The following is a 13,756-nucleotide window of genomic DNA, read 5'->3' on the forward strand; positions in this document are numbered from 1 at the left end:
GTGCATACGGGTTATTTTTTAAGAGACTTATAAAGAGATATTATATAAAGAAAAAATAATATATTGCTTATTTAAATGGATAGTTCACCCAATTCAATTCTGTCATCATTTACCCACCCTCAGGTTATTCAGAACCTGCATGATGTTATTTTTTTTCTTATGAACATGAAGATATTTTGAAGAATGTTGGTAACCAGACAGTACTTCCACTGTATGGAAAAAAAAAACTTTGGAAGTCAATGGCTACCGTCAACTGTTTAGTTACCCGATATTCTTCAAAATATCTTCTTTTGTGTTCAACAGAAGAAAGAAACTAATACAGGTTTGGAACAACTTGAGGGTGAGTAGATAATGGCAGACTTTTAATTTTTTGTGTGAAGTATCCTTTTAAAGCTTCAAACTGGATAAATTCAATCACCAGCAGAGGGCAGCATTATACAGGCTATGTTGTGCAGCATACACCGCCTACACTACCCACTATAGTACCTACTATTTTTTTAGGTAGTATGTGAAATAGCATGCATTATTACACACTAAACATGATATATACACCGATCAGGCATAACATTATGACCACCTTCCAAATATTGTGTTGGTCCCCCTTTTGCTGCCAAAACAGCCCTGACCTGTCGAGGCATGGACTCCACTAGACCCCTGAAGGTGTGCTGTGGTATCTGGCACCAAGATGTTAGCAGCAGATCATTTAAGTCCTGTAAGTTGCGAGGTGGAGCCTCCATGGATCGGACTTGTTTGTTCAGCACATCCCACAGATGCTCGATTGGATTGAGATCTGGGGAATTTGGAGGCCAAGTCAACACCTCAAACTTGTTGTTGTGCTCCTCAAACCATTCCTGAACCATTTTTGCTTTGTGGCAGGGCGCATTATCCTGCTGCAAGAGGCCACAGCCACCAGGGAATACCGTTTCCATGAAAGGGTGTACATGGTCTGCAACAATGCTTAGGTAGGTGGTACGTGTCAAAGTAACATCTACATGGATCAAGGTTTCCCAGCAGAACATTGCCCAAAGCATCACACTGCCTCCGCCAGCTTGCCTTCTTCCCATAGTGCATCCTGGTGTCATGTGTTGGATCGAACCACACAGGCCAGCCTTCGCTCCCCACGTGCATCAATGAGCCTTGGCCGTCCATGACCCTGTCGCCGGTTCACCACTGTTACTTCCTTGGACTACTTTTGATAGATACTGACCACTGCAGACCGGGAACACCCCACAAGAGCTGCAGTTTTGGAGATGCTCTGACCCAGTCGTCTAGCCATCACAGTTTGGCCCTTGTCAAACTCACTCAAATCCTTACGCTTGCCCATTTTCCTGCTTCTAACACATCAACTTTGAGGACAAAATGTTCACTTGCTGCCTAATATATCCCACCCACTAACAGGTGCCGTGATGAAGAGATAATCAGTGTTGTTCACTTCACCTGTCAGTGCTCATAATGTTATGCCTGAATGGTGTATAATGCATAAATAAAAATGCACTTACATTTGGCTTTCCTACCAAATAATGAGTCAAACAAGAAGTGTTAAAATAATGGCTGACATTACTTGAAGTTCATTCATCACACTGGAAATGGAAGGTCAGGTCCAGCATGTTGCATATTGCACAGTATTCTTTTTTCTTTTTTCGGGTATCCCGTGCATACAGAAATTCACTTATTAAGCATAATATAGCCTACTATAGACATACTGCAGCGTAGTAGCAGTATGCTTTTGCGAACACAGGCTGTCTTTGTTTTGCATTGTGCTGAGGGTAAGGAATTTTTTTACTTACTCTGTGTTTTCGCACACATGACACATAAAAAACCCTGCTACTGTTTATTTCATTCTTGTCCTTTTCTTGTATTGTATGCATGCATATTTCCAGACGAATTACACATGTTCACATCTGGGGGGAAAATTAATAAATGAACAAATTTGCATGCTTATATCCACTACAAACCTCAAAACCAACACAAATGCAATACATGCGGGACGGGACTGTGTTTCCTCACTACAAAGAAAAACAAGATGTGCTCACACAGTGCTTTTCAGGAAGCTGTGGGGAATATTAGTGGATTTTGGACTGGAATGACGTGTATTTTTTTTTGTTTCTGGTTCTTGTTCAGCACTGGAACAGGTCTTAAAGGGGTGGTTGATTATGATTTGACTTTTTTAACTTTAGTTAGTGTGTAATGTTGCTGTTTGAGCATAAACAACATCTGCAAAGTTACAACGCTCAAAGTTCAATGCAAAGGGAGATATTTTCTTTTAGAGAAATTGCTTTTTAAGGACTACATTGAGCTTCTTCCTGGGTTAGTGACATCACAAACCCCAAAATTGACATAAATCCCGTCCCCGAGAACACGCAACAAATGGGGTGAGGTCATGTTGGGCTGCTTTAGAGAAGAGGAAGAGTTGTTGTAGTAGAGTGTTGTTATCATGCCGTCATTTTACGTCGGACTGCTTCACAAAAGATTAACATGACAGCACATGCTAGTCGATGAGTTGAATCAACTCCACAGCAACTACATAAATTTAACCACTAACTGTCCAGAAACGTCCAATGGAAACACCTTACAATAAGGTTACATTTGTTAACATTATTTAACTCTATTAGCCTAGACCCCGACCCCCTGTGGTGAAAATCAAGTGTTTGTTGTTTATATGTCTATGTGGTGTTTTTAATATCTTTAAGACAAACCGTGTAAAGTCAACAGCATTGCTGAGTATTTTCTCCTTAAAACTGCAGTAAGTTTACCAAAGACAGTCTCAAAAACGTGGTTTGAAATCGCTCGTTCTCTACGTCATAAATATGTTAACCAATCACGTCAACGTGTGGGCGGGCTTTAGCATATCATTAATTATGTGGCGAAGCCTGTATAATTCACTCTTCCACCTCTTCTTCTGAATCCGTTTCTGGTTTAAACATATTTGTCTGAATTAAACCAGTATTTCCACATGCCATTGTGTAGCGTTTACTACAGTTGACCGAGTGGATCTCTGAGATCGTGTGATTGAGTGGAGGCGGGGCTAATTTGCATATTCTTAGATCCACGTATACTAAATGAAGCAAGGGTGTAGAGTTACATTCAAGCTATTTTAAGGCATGAAGATTTTTTTTCACAGGAAAAACATTTAAATATGTCATTTTGGTGATCAAAGATACAATTTTTGACTACAGTGGGACTGTATGAACTAACAATGAAAAATAAAGCGTTAATCAAATTCATGTTCATTTCAACATTTACTAATGACCTGACCAGTCATGAGTCATCATCACCTCAAAATTCAGTATTAGCCGCTGAAACGACCTCTTTGTTCGTTCATTTTACAAAGACAATTACCTCATAATTTCCTGAATACACTGAAGTGAAGTCTGTGATCTGAAGACATCATATGTGTTATTAATAGAGGAGGTCAGTGAAGTCCAGACTCAGGGCCATTACACAGACTAAGAGGAACTTAATTGTTTCCTGAGTGTCTGGATCTTGGGCTGCAAGAGAAAGGTAATTAAATCTCCTCCTCCATTATGAACATTTCATTGTTGGCGGGGGTCTTAATTAAGGGGGTTAATTATGAGCTCTGACAGGGTCGTCTCGCTCCAAGACAGGAGGCCTTTCGTCATCTTTATCATGGTCAGTCTACCTACCTCATTCAAACACAAGAAGAACAGGGTCATTTACAGTGACTCAAGTGCTTTATTTGAAGATTAGTTGTAAACACGCTACACAAAAGAAATGACACAGTGCAAATGCAGAAAGACATCATTCACAAGTTGCCAAAAAAATACAGAAATATTAATGAGTTAACCCCATACACTTCGTTCAAAAATGACCGAAAAGGTTTAGATTTTGAACTTCATTATTCTTGATTAGAATGGGAGGAAACGTGGTGACTTTTGTCACATTAGCTATGTGAACACAAAAAAAATCATGGACATGATTCGGATATGTTAAAGGGTCGTAAAAAAGTCACGCTTGGCTCCTTTGCTGGTCAAAAATGACCGACATAGGAAATGAATGGGAAACACGAAAATATACGAAAACTCAGAGAATCTTTTGGTGGTACAAACTACAAATCAGCCACTGCGCAGAAAAAAAAGTGCACAGCAATGAAGGGGGGACACTCTAAAATGTCAGGAGTGGAAAATAGATTAAATAATTTTTTTTAACATACACAATTTCAATTGGGAAAAATAGCTAGTAAAAATTGTATAAATACTGAATAGTATTATAAAATACCCTCAACATTTTAAATAATCAAAAAATATTATTGAACAAAAATATATTTCATTGGTTTTCCTGAAAAACAAAAAAAGTTACATTTCAAGGCTTTGGTCACTTTTGACTGTGATGGAGCCTAGTGTGACCCCTAAACGAAGTACAGAAATATTAATGAGTTTTAATGATTTAAGTTTAAATGTTTATGCAGTTTTTATGTATTCTATATTATAATTACATATATATACTGACACAAAAAGGCTGTTATACAAGAATATACAAATACATTTGAGTTATACATAGAAAAATGGCCAATAGAAAAAAACAAACATACATATTCAAGATAAATTATATTAAAAATATTTACTTTTTTACATAGGCTATTTTATATATTATAGATACATTTTACACATGAATACAACATACAAATATGTATTTTTTATGAGCATGTATCTGAAATAGAAAGCTTTTGTGTCAAAAGTGACAGTTAAGACATTTATAATGTTACAAAAGCTTTCTATTTCAGATAAATCAAAGCATTCTGAAAAAAAAAAGTACAATAAACTGAACTGTTTTCAACATTGATAATAATCAGAAATGTTTCTTGAGCAGCAAATCATCATATTAGAATGATTTCTGTAGGATCATGTGACACTGAAGACTGGAGTAATGATGCTGAAAATTCAGCTTTGATCACAGGAATAAATTACATTTGACTATATATATATTCACATAGAAAACAGCGGTTTTACGTTGTAATAATATTTCAAATTTTTACTGTATTTTTGATCAAATAAATGCAGTCTTGGTGACCGGAAGACTTTCAAAAACATTAAAAAATCTTGATGATTGCAAACTTTTTTCAAGATATACTAGCTTAAAAGTAATGTCTCATAAAATTCACAATTAAAAAAAAAAAAAAAAAAAAAAAAAAAGATAAATAGACTTTTTACTGGAAAACAGCAAAAAATACAGTTTAAAAGTAGGATTTTCTGCAATATTTGCAGGTGTTTTTTTTACCCCCTTTTTTAATCATTTCTTTGTATTTAAAATATTTCCAACACAGAAATAGAAAAAAAAACCAAGGCAAGTGTTGCATTCTTTGAAAACGTATAAATAACATATTATGCATTTGTGTGTCAGCTCATTAATTCTTTAAACCTGATTTCTCTGATGTTTAAAATTAAGATCAGAATGATCCTGATAAAAAATTATGTGAGAAGAAAAAAAAAAAAAAAAAAATCTTGTTAAATATTTGCTCACCTTATGTGGCTTTGCTTCAGTCATTTAAAAATGTAATGTAAGTTTAATTCCTTTTAACATTTATTTTGGGTGCAAATATTTCTAGTCAATCATCTAGTCAAAGACAATTTTATTCCACAACAACATTTAGACATTTATCATAACTGCCATGAATTATAATGATTTCCACATGAGCATTCCCTCTTTCTCTCCCATGGCCAGTATCTGGTTTTGGGCATTCAGAAGGCAGCAAACCGCCACACCATAAACCATGAGGTTTATTACTCATTACTGGGTCACTGCAAGTCAATGGATGTGTTTGTAAAACACACCAATATTACACAACATCAGCTGGCTACAAACACACCATTATACTTCCATACCCCACTTCATTTCAATAAAGCTTCCTATTGCTTTTATGGCCATTTTAATTACGCCTATTTGTCTTCCTGTTCCCATGAGCGCAGATGCAGTCCGTTTTACCAAATGCAAGACACAGACCATAAAACTCAGTCACCAAAATATGAAAGCCATTTTTATGCAAGGGGTTTTATATTAGACTCATTCTCTGGAGATAAATATAATAAAACAAATATGACCAAAAGTAGTTGAGCAGTCAAAATCATAACAGTCTGAATTTAACTTTTTTTTTTTCTTTCTTTGAAAGCATACAAGCACACTTACATGTAGCCAGTACATTTGTGTCACTTTAACGGTGCAATGCTGGAAAGCCGTGAACGGCAAATTGTTACCGTGTTCCAAACTGGTAAACAGTGCCGCATCAGCAAGATGATGGGTCATTTACTACAGATGGGATTCCCTGAACAGAAACAAGAACCTAATGGGCTTTAACCAACTAACTGCAGGCAACAGCAGACCAAGGAAACAAACACACCCGTTAGACAAAACAGCTTTTATTCTCATTCACAAGTCAGCACAGGCAGTTTCTGACGTCTTTGGTAAAACAACGTTCCAAGGATAATGACACACAAGATTACAACGGTGACCACCAAAGCAGTCATGAGCACCAACTCGATGGAGTACTCTAGAGGAGGAAGAAGGTAAAGGAGGAAGGGTTATGATGCTGGACACAGACATAAAAATCACTCTATATACAGTGGCCCAAAAAAGTATTTGAGCTCTTAAATGTCAATGTAATTGCATTAGATACCAAATAAACAAAATCTAAGCTACTTTCTCAAATTATTTATAACCAACTGGTCTCAAGGTGACTTTACGACAAACCATGCGCAAATTCATAAGTCAACGCCATCACCGCATTTACCTCAGCAAGTTGACCGAGTGGATCTCTGAGCTGGTGTGAGTGATTGGAGGCGGGGCTAATTAAGGCGGGGGATTTAAATACGCAATTTTGGTGATCAAAGATGAGTTTTAAGGGATAAAATTAATGACTACAGGGGGACTTTAAAGAAATGAATACTCCTACTCAGCAAGAATACATTAAAATGATCAAAAGTGACAGTGAAGGCATTTATTAGGATATAAAAGACTTCTAATTTCAAATAAATGCTATTTTTCCATTCAAAAGAATCCTTAATAAAAAAAATAAAAAATAAAAAAAATAAAAAGCATCAGTTTCCACAAATATTAAAGGGATAGTTCACCCAAAAATAAAAATTGTCCCATGATTTTACTCACCCTCAAGCCAGGTGTATATGACTTTCTTCTTTCAGACGGACACAATCAGTTATATTAAAAAATATCAGTTATTTGAATTTATAAAGTTAATTATGAATATTTATGCAAAATGGATATTTATACAAAAACACATCACTTCACTTTTGAAGGCCTTTATTAACTTTGATCACAGGAATAAAGCAGAGTTTTAAAATATAAGCCTTAACCTCAAACTTTTGAAGGGCAGTTTGCATTCTGGGACACTGCATACTTAAATTAATCATATTAATGATGTCAATAGTCACCTGCATCTTTCGATGACACCTGAGAAGACTCTTCAATTTGCAGTAAAGGCTCTTCCTCCATTGGTTGTGGCTCCTGGACAATAATCGGCCCAATAGTAGCCTCATCTTCCAACATGGAATCTTAAAATGCAAAACAGACTGAAACATTCAAGTTGCGCAGAAATAGTTTATAGCTTTCCAAATATATTGGGATGGATTTAAAAGTGGAACGATACCATCAGAATCCAGACTTCTGCCCTTTCTCATGGAACAGCTGGTCTCACAACAGCCACACACCTGATTGTCTCCGTTTGCAGCAGTCCAGCTGTTAGGAAACATGGGAATACTCATTGGACGTTGAATGGAGACTCCTAAACTTTCTTCCGACATTACTTCACACATACCTGTTTGTTTCTTTAACAAATGAGCAGGCCTTGTTCATAATATCAATGGGACTGGATGTTGTAGTAGCCTTTAAATGACAAGTGATGTAGATCTGGGAGAGAAAAAAAAACAACCAAACTCGATCTGATTAATTCAGATTAACAAATGGCTGATCTAGATCAAGTGTAAACAGAACAAACTGTACACTCTCAGAAACAAAAGTGCAAAACTTGTACCTGGGACATCTTTGTATCTTATTCAATCGGAAGTTCACAGTACTAATCCAAGAATACATATTACTATTCTAAGGTAGGGGTTGCTTTAGGGGCTGCTAAGGTACAAAGTTGTCTTTTTAAGGGTACTACCCCAGTGACAAGCTTTTGCACCTCTAAAAGGTACATTTTTTTCCTGATAGTATACAGTAATGGGCTCACCAATCCACGGGAATCTTGGTTAAATCTGAATGCCTCTATCTGAAATTGTAACTTGTCATCCTGCATCCTGGGCATGAACTTGGATCTGGAATTTGTCAGCTTGGCATCCACCATGCATCTAAAGATTTCATTTAACCGCATAAACCAACAATGGCGCAATAGTTTGATAGGTCTGTCTGGAATAGTCGCTCACCCGCTGTTCTCGATGAACGTGTAGACGGTGGTGGTTTCCCCGCTGGGGCCCAAAGTAGCTGCGCAGCTTTCCACAAACACCCGCAGGGGAACGTGATTAGCACGGACCACTGAGGCTTCCAGGTTTATGAAATCTCCCAGAAAGTAGGCGTTAGAGGGTCGCTCATACCTCCAGTCATCTGTAGAACAGGTCTGATTAAGACATTCAGGTTAAGAACTAAACACAATAATGCTAAAAGTCTACATACCAGTCATGAGCTTAAGGGAAAAGTGTAAATATTCTTCGCCAGCTCTCGCTGCAGCATAGGGAATCCAGTTGGGATGCAATGCATTACTACTCACATTGTGTTTCCTGAAAGATACAAGATACAATGTACAGCATGTGGAGAACCACAGTATGACAGCTATGACAAATTGTAAATAAATAGGAGGTTAAATATTGATGTGAAGTATTAAGATAAAACAATTTCATCTTGGACCTATTATAAACCAATTCCACAAAACTTTACATCTTTATTCTCAAAATCCTAAATGTGTTCTGCGTGTTGAACTAAAATGCTGTCATAAAGAGAACTCTTAGAGGTTATGACTTCAGCTCTTATAAACTAAAGCCTGGTTGTCATGTTATGTTAGTTTGAAAGATTTAAAGAGAGTTACCTTGGGTAGATGCAATGAATTGCAACCATAGCTTCATTTGTCTTCACAATAGGCGTGTTAGGAAGAGGTGAAGGTGAATACACCAAAACAAAGGAATAAACAAGTGAATCTTCAGTCATCTGGGGGGGGGGAAAGGCCACAAATTATTCATACAAAAAATTAAAATGATGAAGAAAAGAGACAAATAATAAAATAAAATTCAAAATAAGATAAATGATAATTTAGCAATAATACACAAATATATACACATACAAAAAGAAAAAAAATGAGACAAAAATACAAAGACAATAAGTGGATAAATAAATATCTAAATAAAACTAAATCATTAAATAGTCAACCGATCCCCATATTACACATTTATCTTTATCATATGGCCATGTTGAGGTGCCCCTCGCCATTTATAATTCCGTGCGCAAAGACCCGCCCCCTTTAGTTACTGTTGCTACGTCTCTCACGCATCACATTTCTAAAATACATCGAGGAGCAAAGAGGACACTGACAACGCGTCGACAGACAAGACAGAGCAGGTTACTTTTGATATGAAACAGTCTCAAATTTTGTAGATTTTAAAGACATTTAAACAAATACCGTTTTGTGGCTCTTTAATGTGTCGCGACAGATCGCTGTAGCGCCTTAGTTCAAACGGCTCGTGAACCGATCATCTCTTCCGACTAGTTCATTTTTAGCGTCAAATAAACATGAATGAATGTTGTTTCAACCGCGGAAAGACGTCAGTACACACCATTTTTCAAGTTCAAGTCCACCTACGTTCTACTAATTCTAGTAACTCCCCTGACTGCTTTGTCTTACAAAATGGCGGATTCGGCGTTATGATTGGTTAGATCACCTGTCAATCAAACTCCCGGCCAAAAGTCAAATTTGGGGTGAAAGCAAACATGAAAACACCTAAAGAGCGTCTTGACTGAAAGGTTACAAATATCATTGTCCAAATGTCTAATAGCAGGATCACAAATAGAAGACAGTAAACAGTAGAGCACCAATGCGAACCAGAACATACAGTACCGTTAGTGTGCTTCCACATCCTTGTAGCTCTGATTGAAAAGCAACAATCCTGGCATGGTCATCAAATCCAACAGATGGACAACCACCCAGCGTCAGATCAGAGGGGTTGATGAACTGATTGTTTCCCAAGAAATCTTGCTTCACCTGCACATTGACAGAGACCTCATCACAATGAACCTCCACGGTGTTTGCTGGCTCTGGCACCTTGGGTACAAACTCTGGCCCCATAACCAACTCATCCTTGAGGTCAGGATAGAGATCAGGACCTGGAATGGGCTTCTGGAATCCCTGTTGGGTTTGTGAGAACGTCTCAACCGTTTGCTCAGGTTTTATTAGTCCAAAATTCACTTGGCTTCGCAAAGGCTGGCTAGGTTGAAGGGGAACAGGTGCGTAGTTGGTTCTCTGGGATTGTGCTTGCATTGGTAGCTCTTGCCCCAATGCTGGGGCAGGTCTCCAAGGAGCTACAGGTGCAGGTCCCCTGGATTCAATAAGGTTTTGAAACATGTTGGGTGCGAAGCCTAACGCACTTTGATCAGGCCCTTGCGCTGGCATTGGCTGTCTGAAGACAGCATTTTGACTCGAGCCTTGGTCTAAAGATTGTTCCCATAAGTTCAATTGTTCAGCACAACACAGTAATCCACATGAAACTATAATTATAAAATCAATAACCACTGAACTTCTTCCCATTGTTGGTCTCTCAAGACATTCCTCTGAGTGCTCAGAGGATTTAACAACTCCCTATCACTCTTTAATGTTGATTGGTTGGAATGGTCAGGTTCAAATTTGACTCCGCCCCTTTAAATTTCCCTCCAGCCCATGCCAATCAAATGCTGCAGAGTTCTATTTTACTGCTGACAAATTCACATAGTAGTTTCCCAATGTTAATATTTTCATCTTATCACATGATGACAACGTGAGGAAATGTATTTAAAATGTATTTAAAACTATATTTAACAATAGTACTGTCATCATTATGAAAAAAAAAAAAAAAAAAATGAACTGGTTTCATCAGAAAACATTGCCTTAATTTTTTTTTAATTAAAATATGATATATAATTTGTATTAATATTAAAAAAAAATTTACTTTTATACTTGCATAAAAAAATGAGATTCATTTATTTGAAATATAGACATATATTTATATTTTTGAACATGGGTTTTCACCAGAAAATGTATTTAATATATATCATACGATATATAAATGTGATGTATATTAGAAGTATGATCCTGTAAAAAAAAAGCAGTTATTTTATACTTACATAAGAAATTAGGCTCATGTCTAATTAATATACTTAAAATCAACACATTTATACTAGGCATTTTTTAAATGTCCAATAAAAAAGTTAAAAAGTTTATGAAGTGGATAACCTTTGTCGGAATTAGACTACTTCTATATTTATTGTTTCTTTTAATGTTTTATTTATTTATTTATTTATTTGTTTAAATTTGTAATATATCAAATGTTTAGGAGCAAAACTACGAATTACTTTACACTCTGAAGTGAGATTAATCTTTGTAAAAAGACACACAAAAATTCTTTTTAGCTCTTCTTTTATTCATTTATGCCACTATAACATATGCTAATTAGGGGAAAAACACAATTCTTTGAGAAAATATACCCTAATATTCTCTATTTTCAGAAGTTGCAAAAGATTCTGTTCCACAAAACACACTGCCGATTCCCTCACAACTCCCTCACACATAAAGCGTGTTTATCAGGTGGTGTGTTGTGTTTGTCTTTCACAGAATTTTACGACATGCTGTGCTAAACACTCTGACACAAGAGGAAGCTGTGAGAGGACAGGTCTCAGATCAGTTGGAGCTGCCTATCAACCCTATTATGCTGTTCTGAGTAACTCTATTAATGGCCTCTAATTTGGCCCAGGGGATCTGAATGGAACCGGTGGCGTCTGCGACTCCGGTGCCAGAAAGCAAGGGCCATCTGCTGGGGACCGCAGGAAGCAGGTATCCATGACCCCCTGCTCCCCACAGACACAGACAGGCAGCAGCTGCTCATTATGAAACATGCTAAATGAGCTCTGAGTACTGTCATACAGAGAGTCTCACACCACTAGAGGGCAGCGCCAGCTGTAATTATGTTGCATTTAGCAGCTGAGAGCTTTAGAGGATTTTCAGGCTGGATGAATTCGGAATAGCATACTATTATCATTTCAGTTTAACATGGCAGAAATTGTAGAATGACTATGATATTCAAGATTCAGAATGTTTAGGCTAATTTTGCAGTATGTATAGATACTGTGCACAGTATGCATCCTTTCCAGATGAATAACCAGTTACATTTGTCAAAATATGCAGTATACAACCCTGTAGGAAAGAAAAAAAAATCACAGAAACAGCTCTTTAATATCTTACTTGTTTTTTCTAACAACGAGATTAAATGGAGAGCAAATACAATGGAGACTAATTTCCTGTTTTTCTCACATGAACGAATGAATGAATGAGTGAATGAACAAATTCTGGGTTAAAAATAACCCAAGTTGGGTTAAATGTTTGCCCAACATGCTGGGTAGTTTTATTTAACTCAACTATTGTTTGAAAATGACTGTATTGCTTGCTTAAAATGAACCAGAAATATGTTGGAAATTACCATTTATTAATAGGTTTAATAAATAATAATTTAAAAATAAACATTTATTAAATTGCTTATTAATAAATGTTCACCTTTTGATTATTACTGTTGCCTCTAGTAATTATGTGTCTGATTTTTAATTTCCAACCTATTTTGGGTTCATTTTAAGACAGTCATATAGTAATTTTTTAAACAATAGTTGGGTTAAATAAAACTACCCAGCAAGTTAGTCGAGCATTTAACCCAACCGCTGGGTTTGTCCATATTTAACCCAACTTGGGTTGTTTTTAATCCAGCATTTTTTTGAATGAATGAATGAAATCTCGAATGTGTCCCCCTTGGAAATGTCTCAAACTGTGCTCAGATTTGCCAAGGTACAATAATAATTCAATAATTGTAGCATCTGTCTATTTAAACACACACACACATTGGGTTTTCATGTTTTATGTGGACTTTCCATACATAAACATAATGATTTATATAATTTTATACTGCACAAACTGTATCCCCTAACCCTACCTGTAAATCTACCCATCACAGAAAGCATTCAGCATTTTTACATTTTCAAAAAAAAAACAAAAACAAAAAAAAAACATAATTTATTGTGATGATGAAATGTTCCCACAAGGTCAAAAAATTCTGGTATTACTTTCCTTGTGGGACATTTGTTTTCTTTGGGTAAAATAAAAATGATTACAATGACTTTGATTGCAGACTTTTCTATTCCTTTAAGCAAAAGTCTCCATTTGATCTCCATGTAATCTCGTCAGTTTAGGAGAAACAATTGAGACATTAAAAAGATCTCATTTGTGATTCTTCCATCCTACGGGTCTGCAAGCTACATGATGTTTTCAGTTGTGTGATTCTTTGTGTGGCAGCAACGTGGTAAGAAACGATAAAGATGCTTGCCAAAAGCTTGGCTCTGAGTGGATACGGATGACAAATGTTTAACCGCGAGAAGTGAATCGGGCGGCTTTACGTGTCTGTTGACTGATCCGGAGCCTGCTGCTCCCACACATCTGCTGGCGTTTGTCTTTGTTTAACCCGTGCTTTGTTATTTTAGAGCCTGAGCGCTCAGAGAGTCACATGATCACAGG

The 13,756-nt window shown here is 36.6% G+C and overlaps 1 protein-coding gene across 1 annotated transcript; it reads right to left on the bottom strand.

Moving 5' to 3' along the window:
- Positions 1 to 6,355: 6,355 nt before the first annotated feature.
- LOC127520825 (zona pellucida sperm-binding protein 3-like) lies at positions 6,356 to 10,816 on the bottom strand. Its single transcript, XM_051909447.1, has 9 exons — positions 10,070 to 10,816; positions 9,047 to 9,165; positions 8,638 to 8,741; positions 8,391 to 8,568; positions 8,198 to 8,315; positions 7,784 to 7,875; positions 7,616 to 7,704; positions 7,401 to 7,520; positions 6,356 to 6,502 (listed from the first exon to the last, which is right to left on the bottom strand). The coding sequence occupies exons 1-9, from the start codon at positions 10,754 to 10,756 to the stop codon at positions 6,378 to 6,380; spliced, it is 1,632 nt and encodes a 543-aa protein (XP_051765407.1). The 5' UTR covers positions 10,757 to 10,816; the 3' UTR covers positions 6,356 to 6,377.
- Positions 10,817 to 13,756: the final 2,940 nt, after the last annotated feature.

This window comes from Ctenopharyngodon idella, chromosome 1 (assembly GCF_019924925.1).
Source record: "Ctenopharyngodon idella isolate HZGC_01 chromosome 1, HZGC01, whole genome shotgun sequence".
Classification (NCBI taxonomy): Eukaryota; Metazoa; Chordata; class Actinopteri; order Cypriniformes; family Xenocyprididae; genus Ctenopharyngodon; species Ctenopharyngodon idella.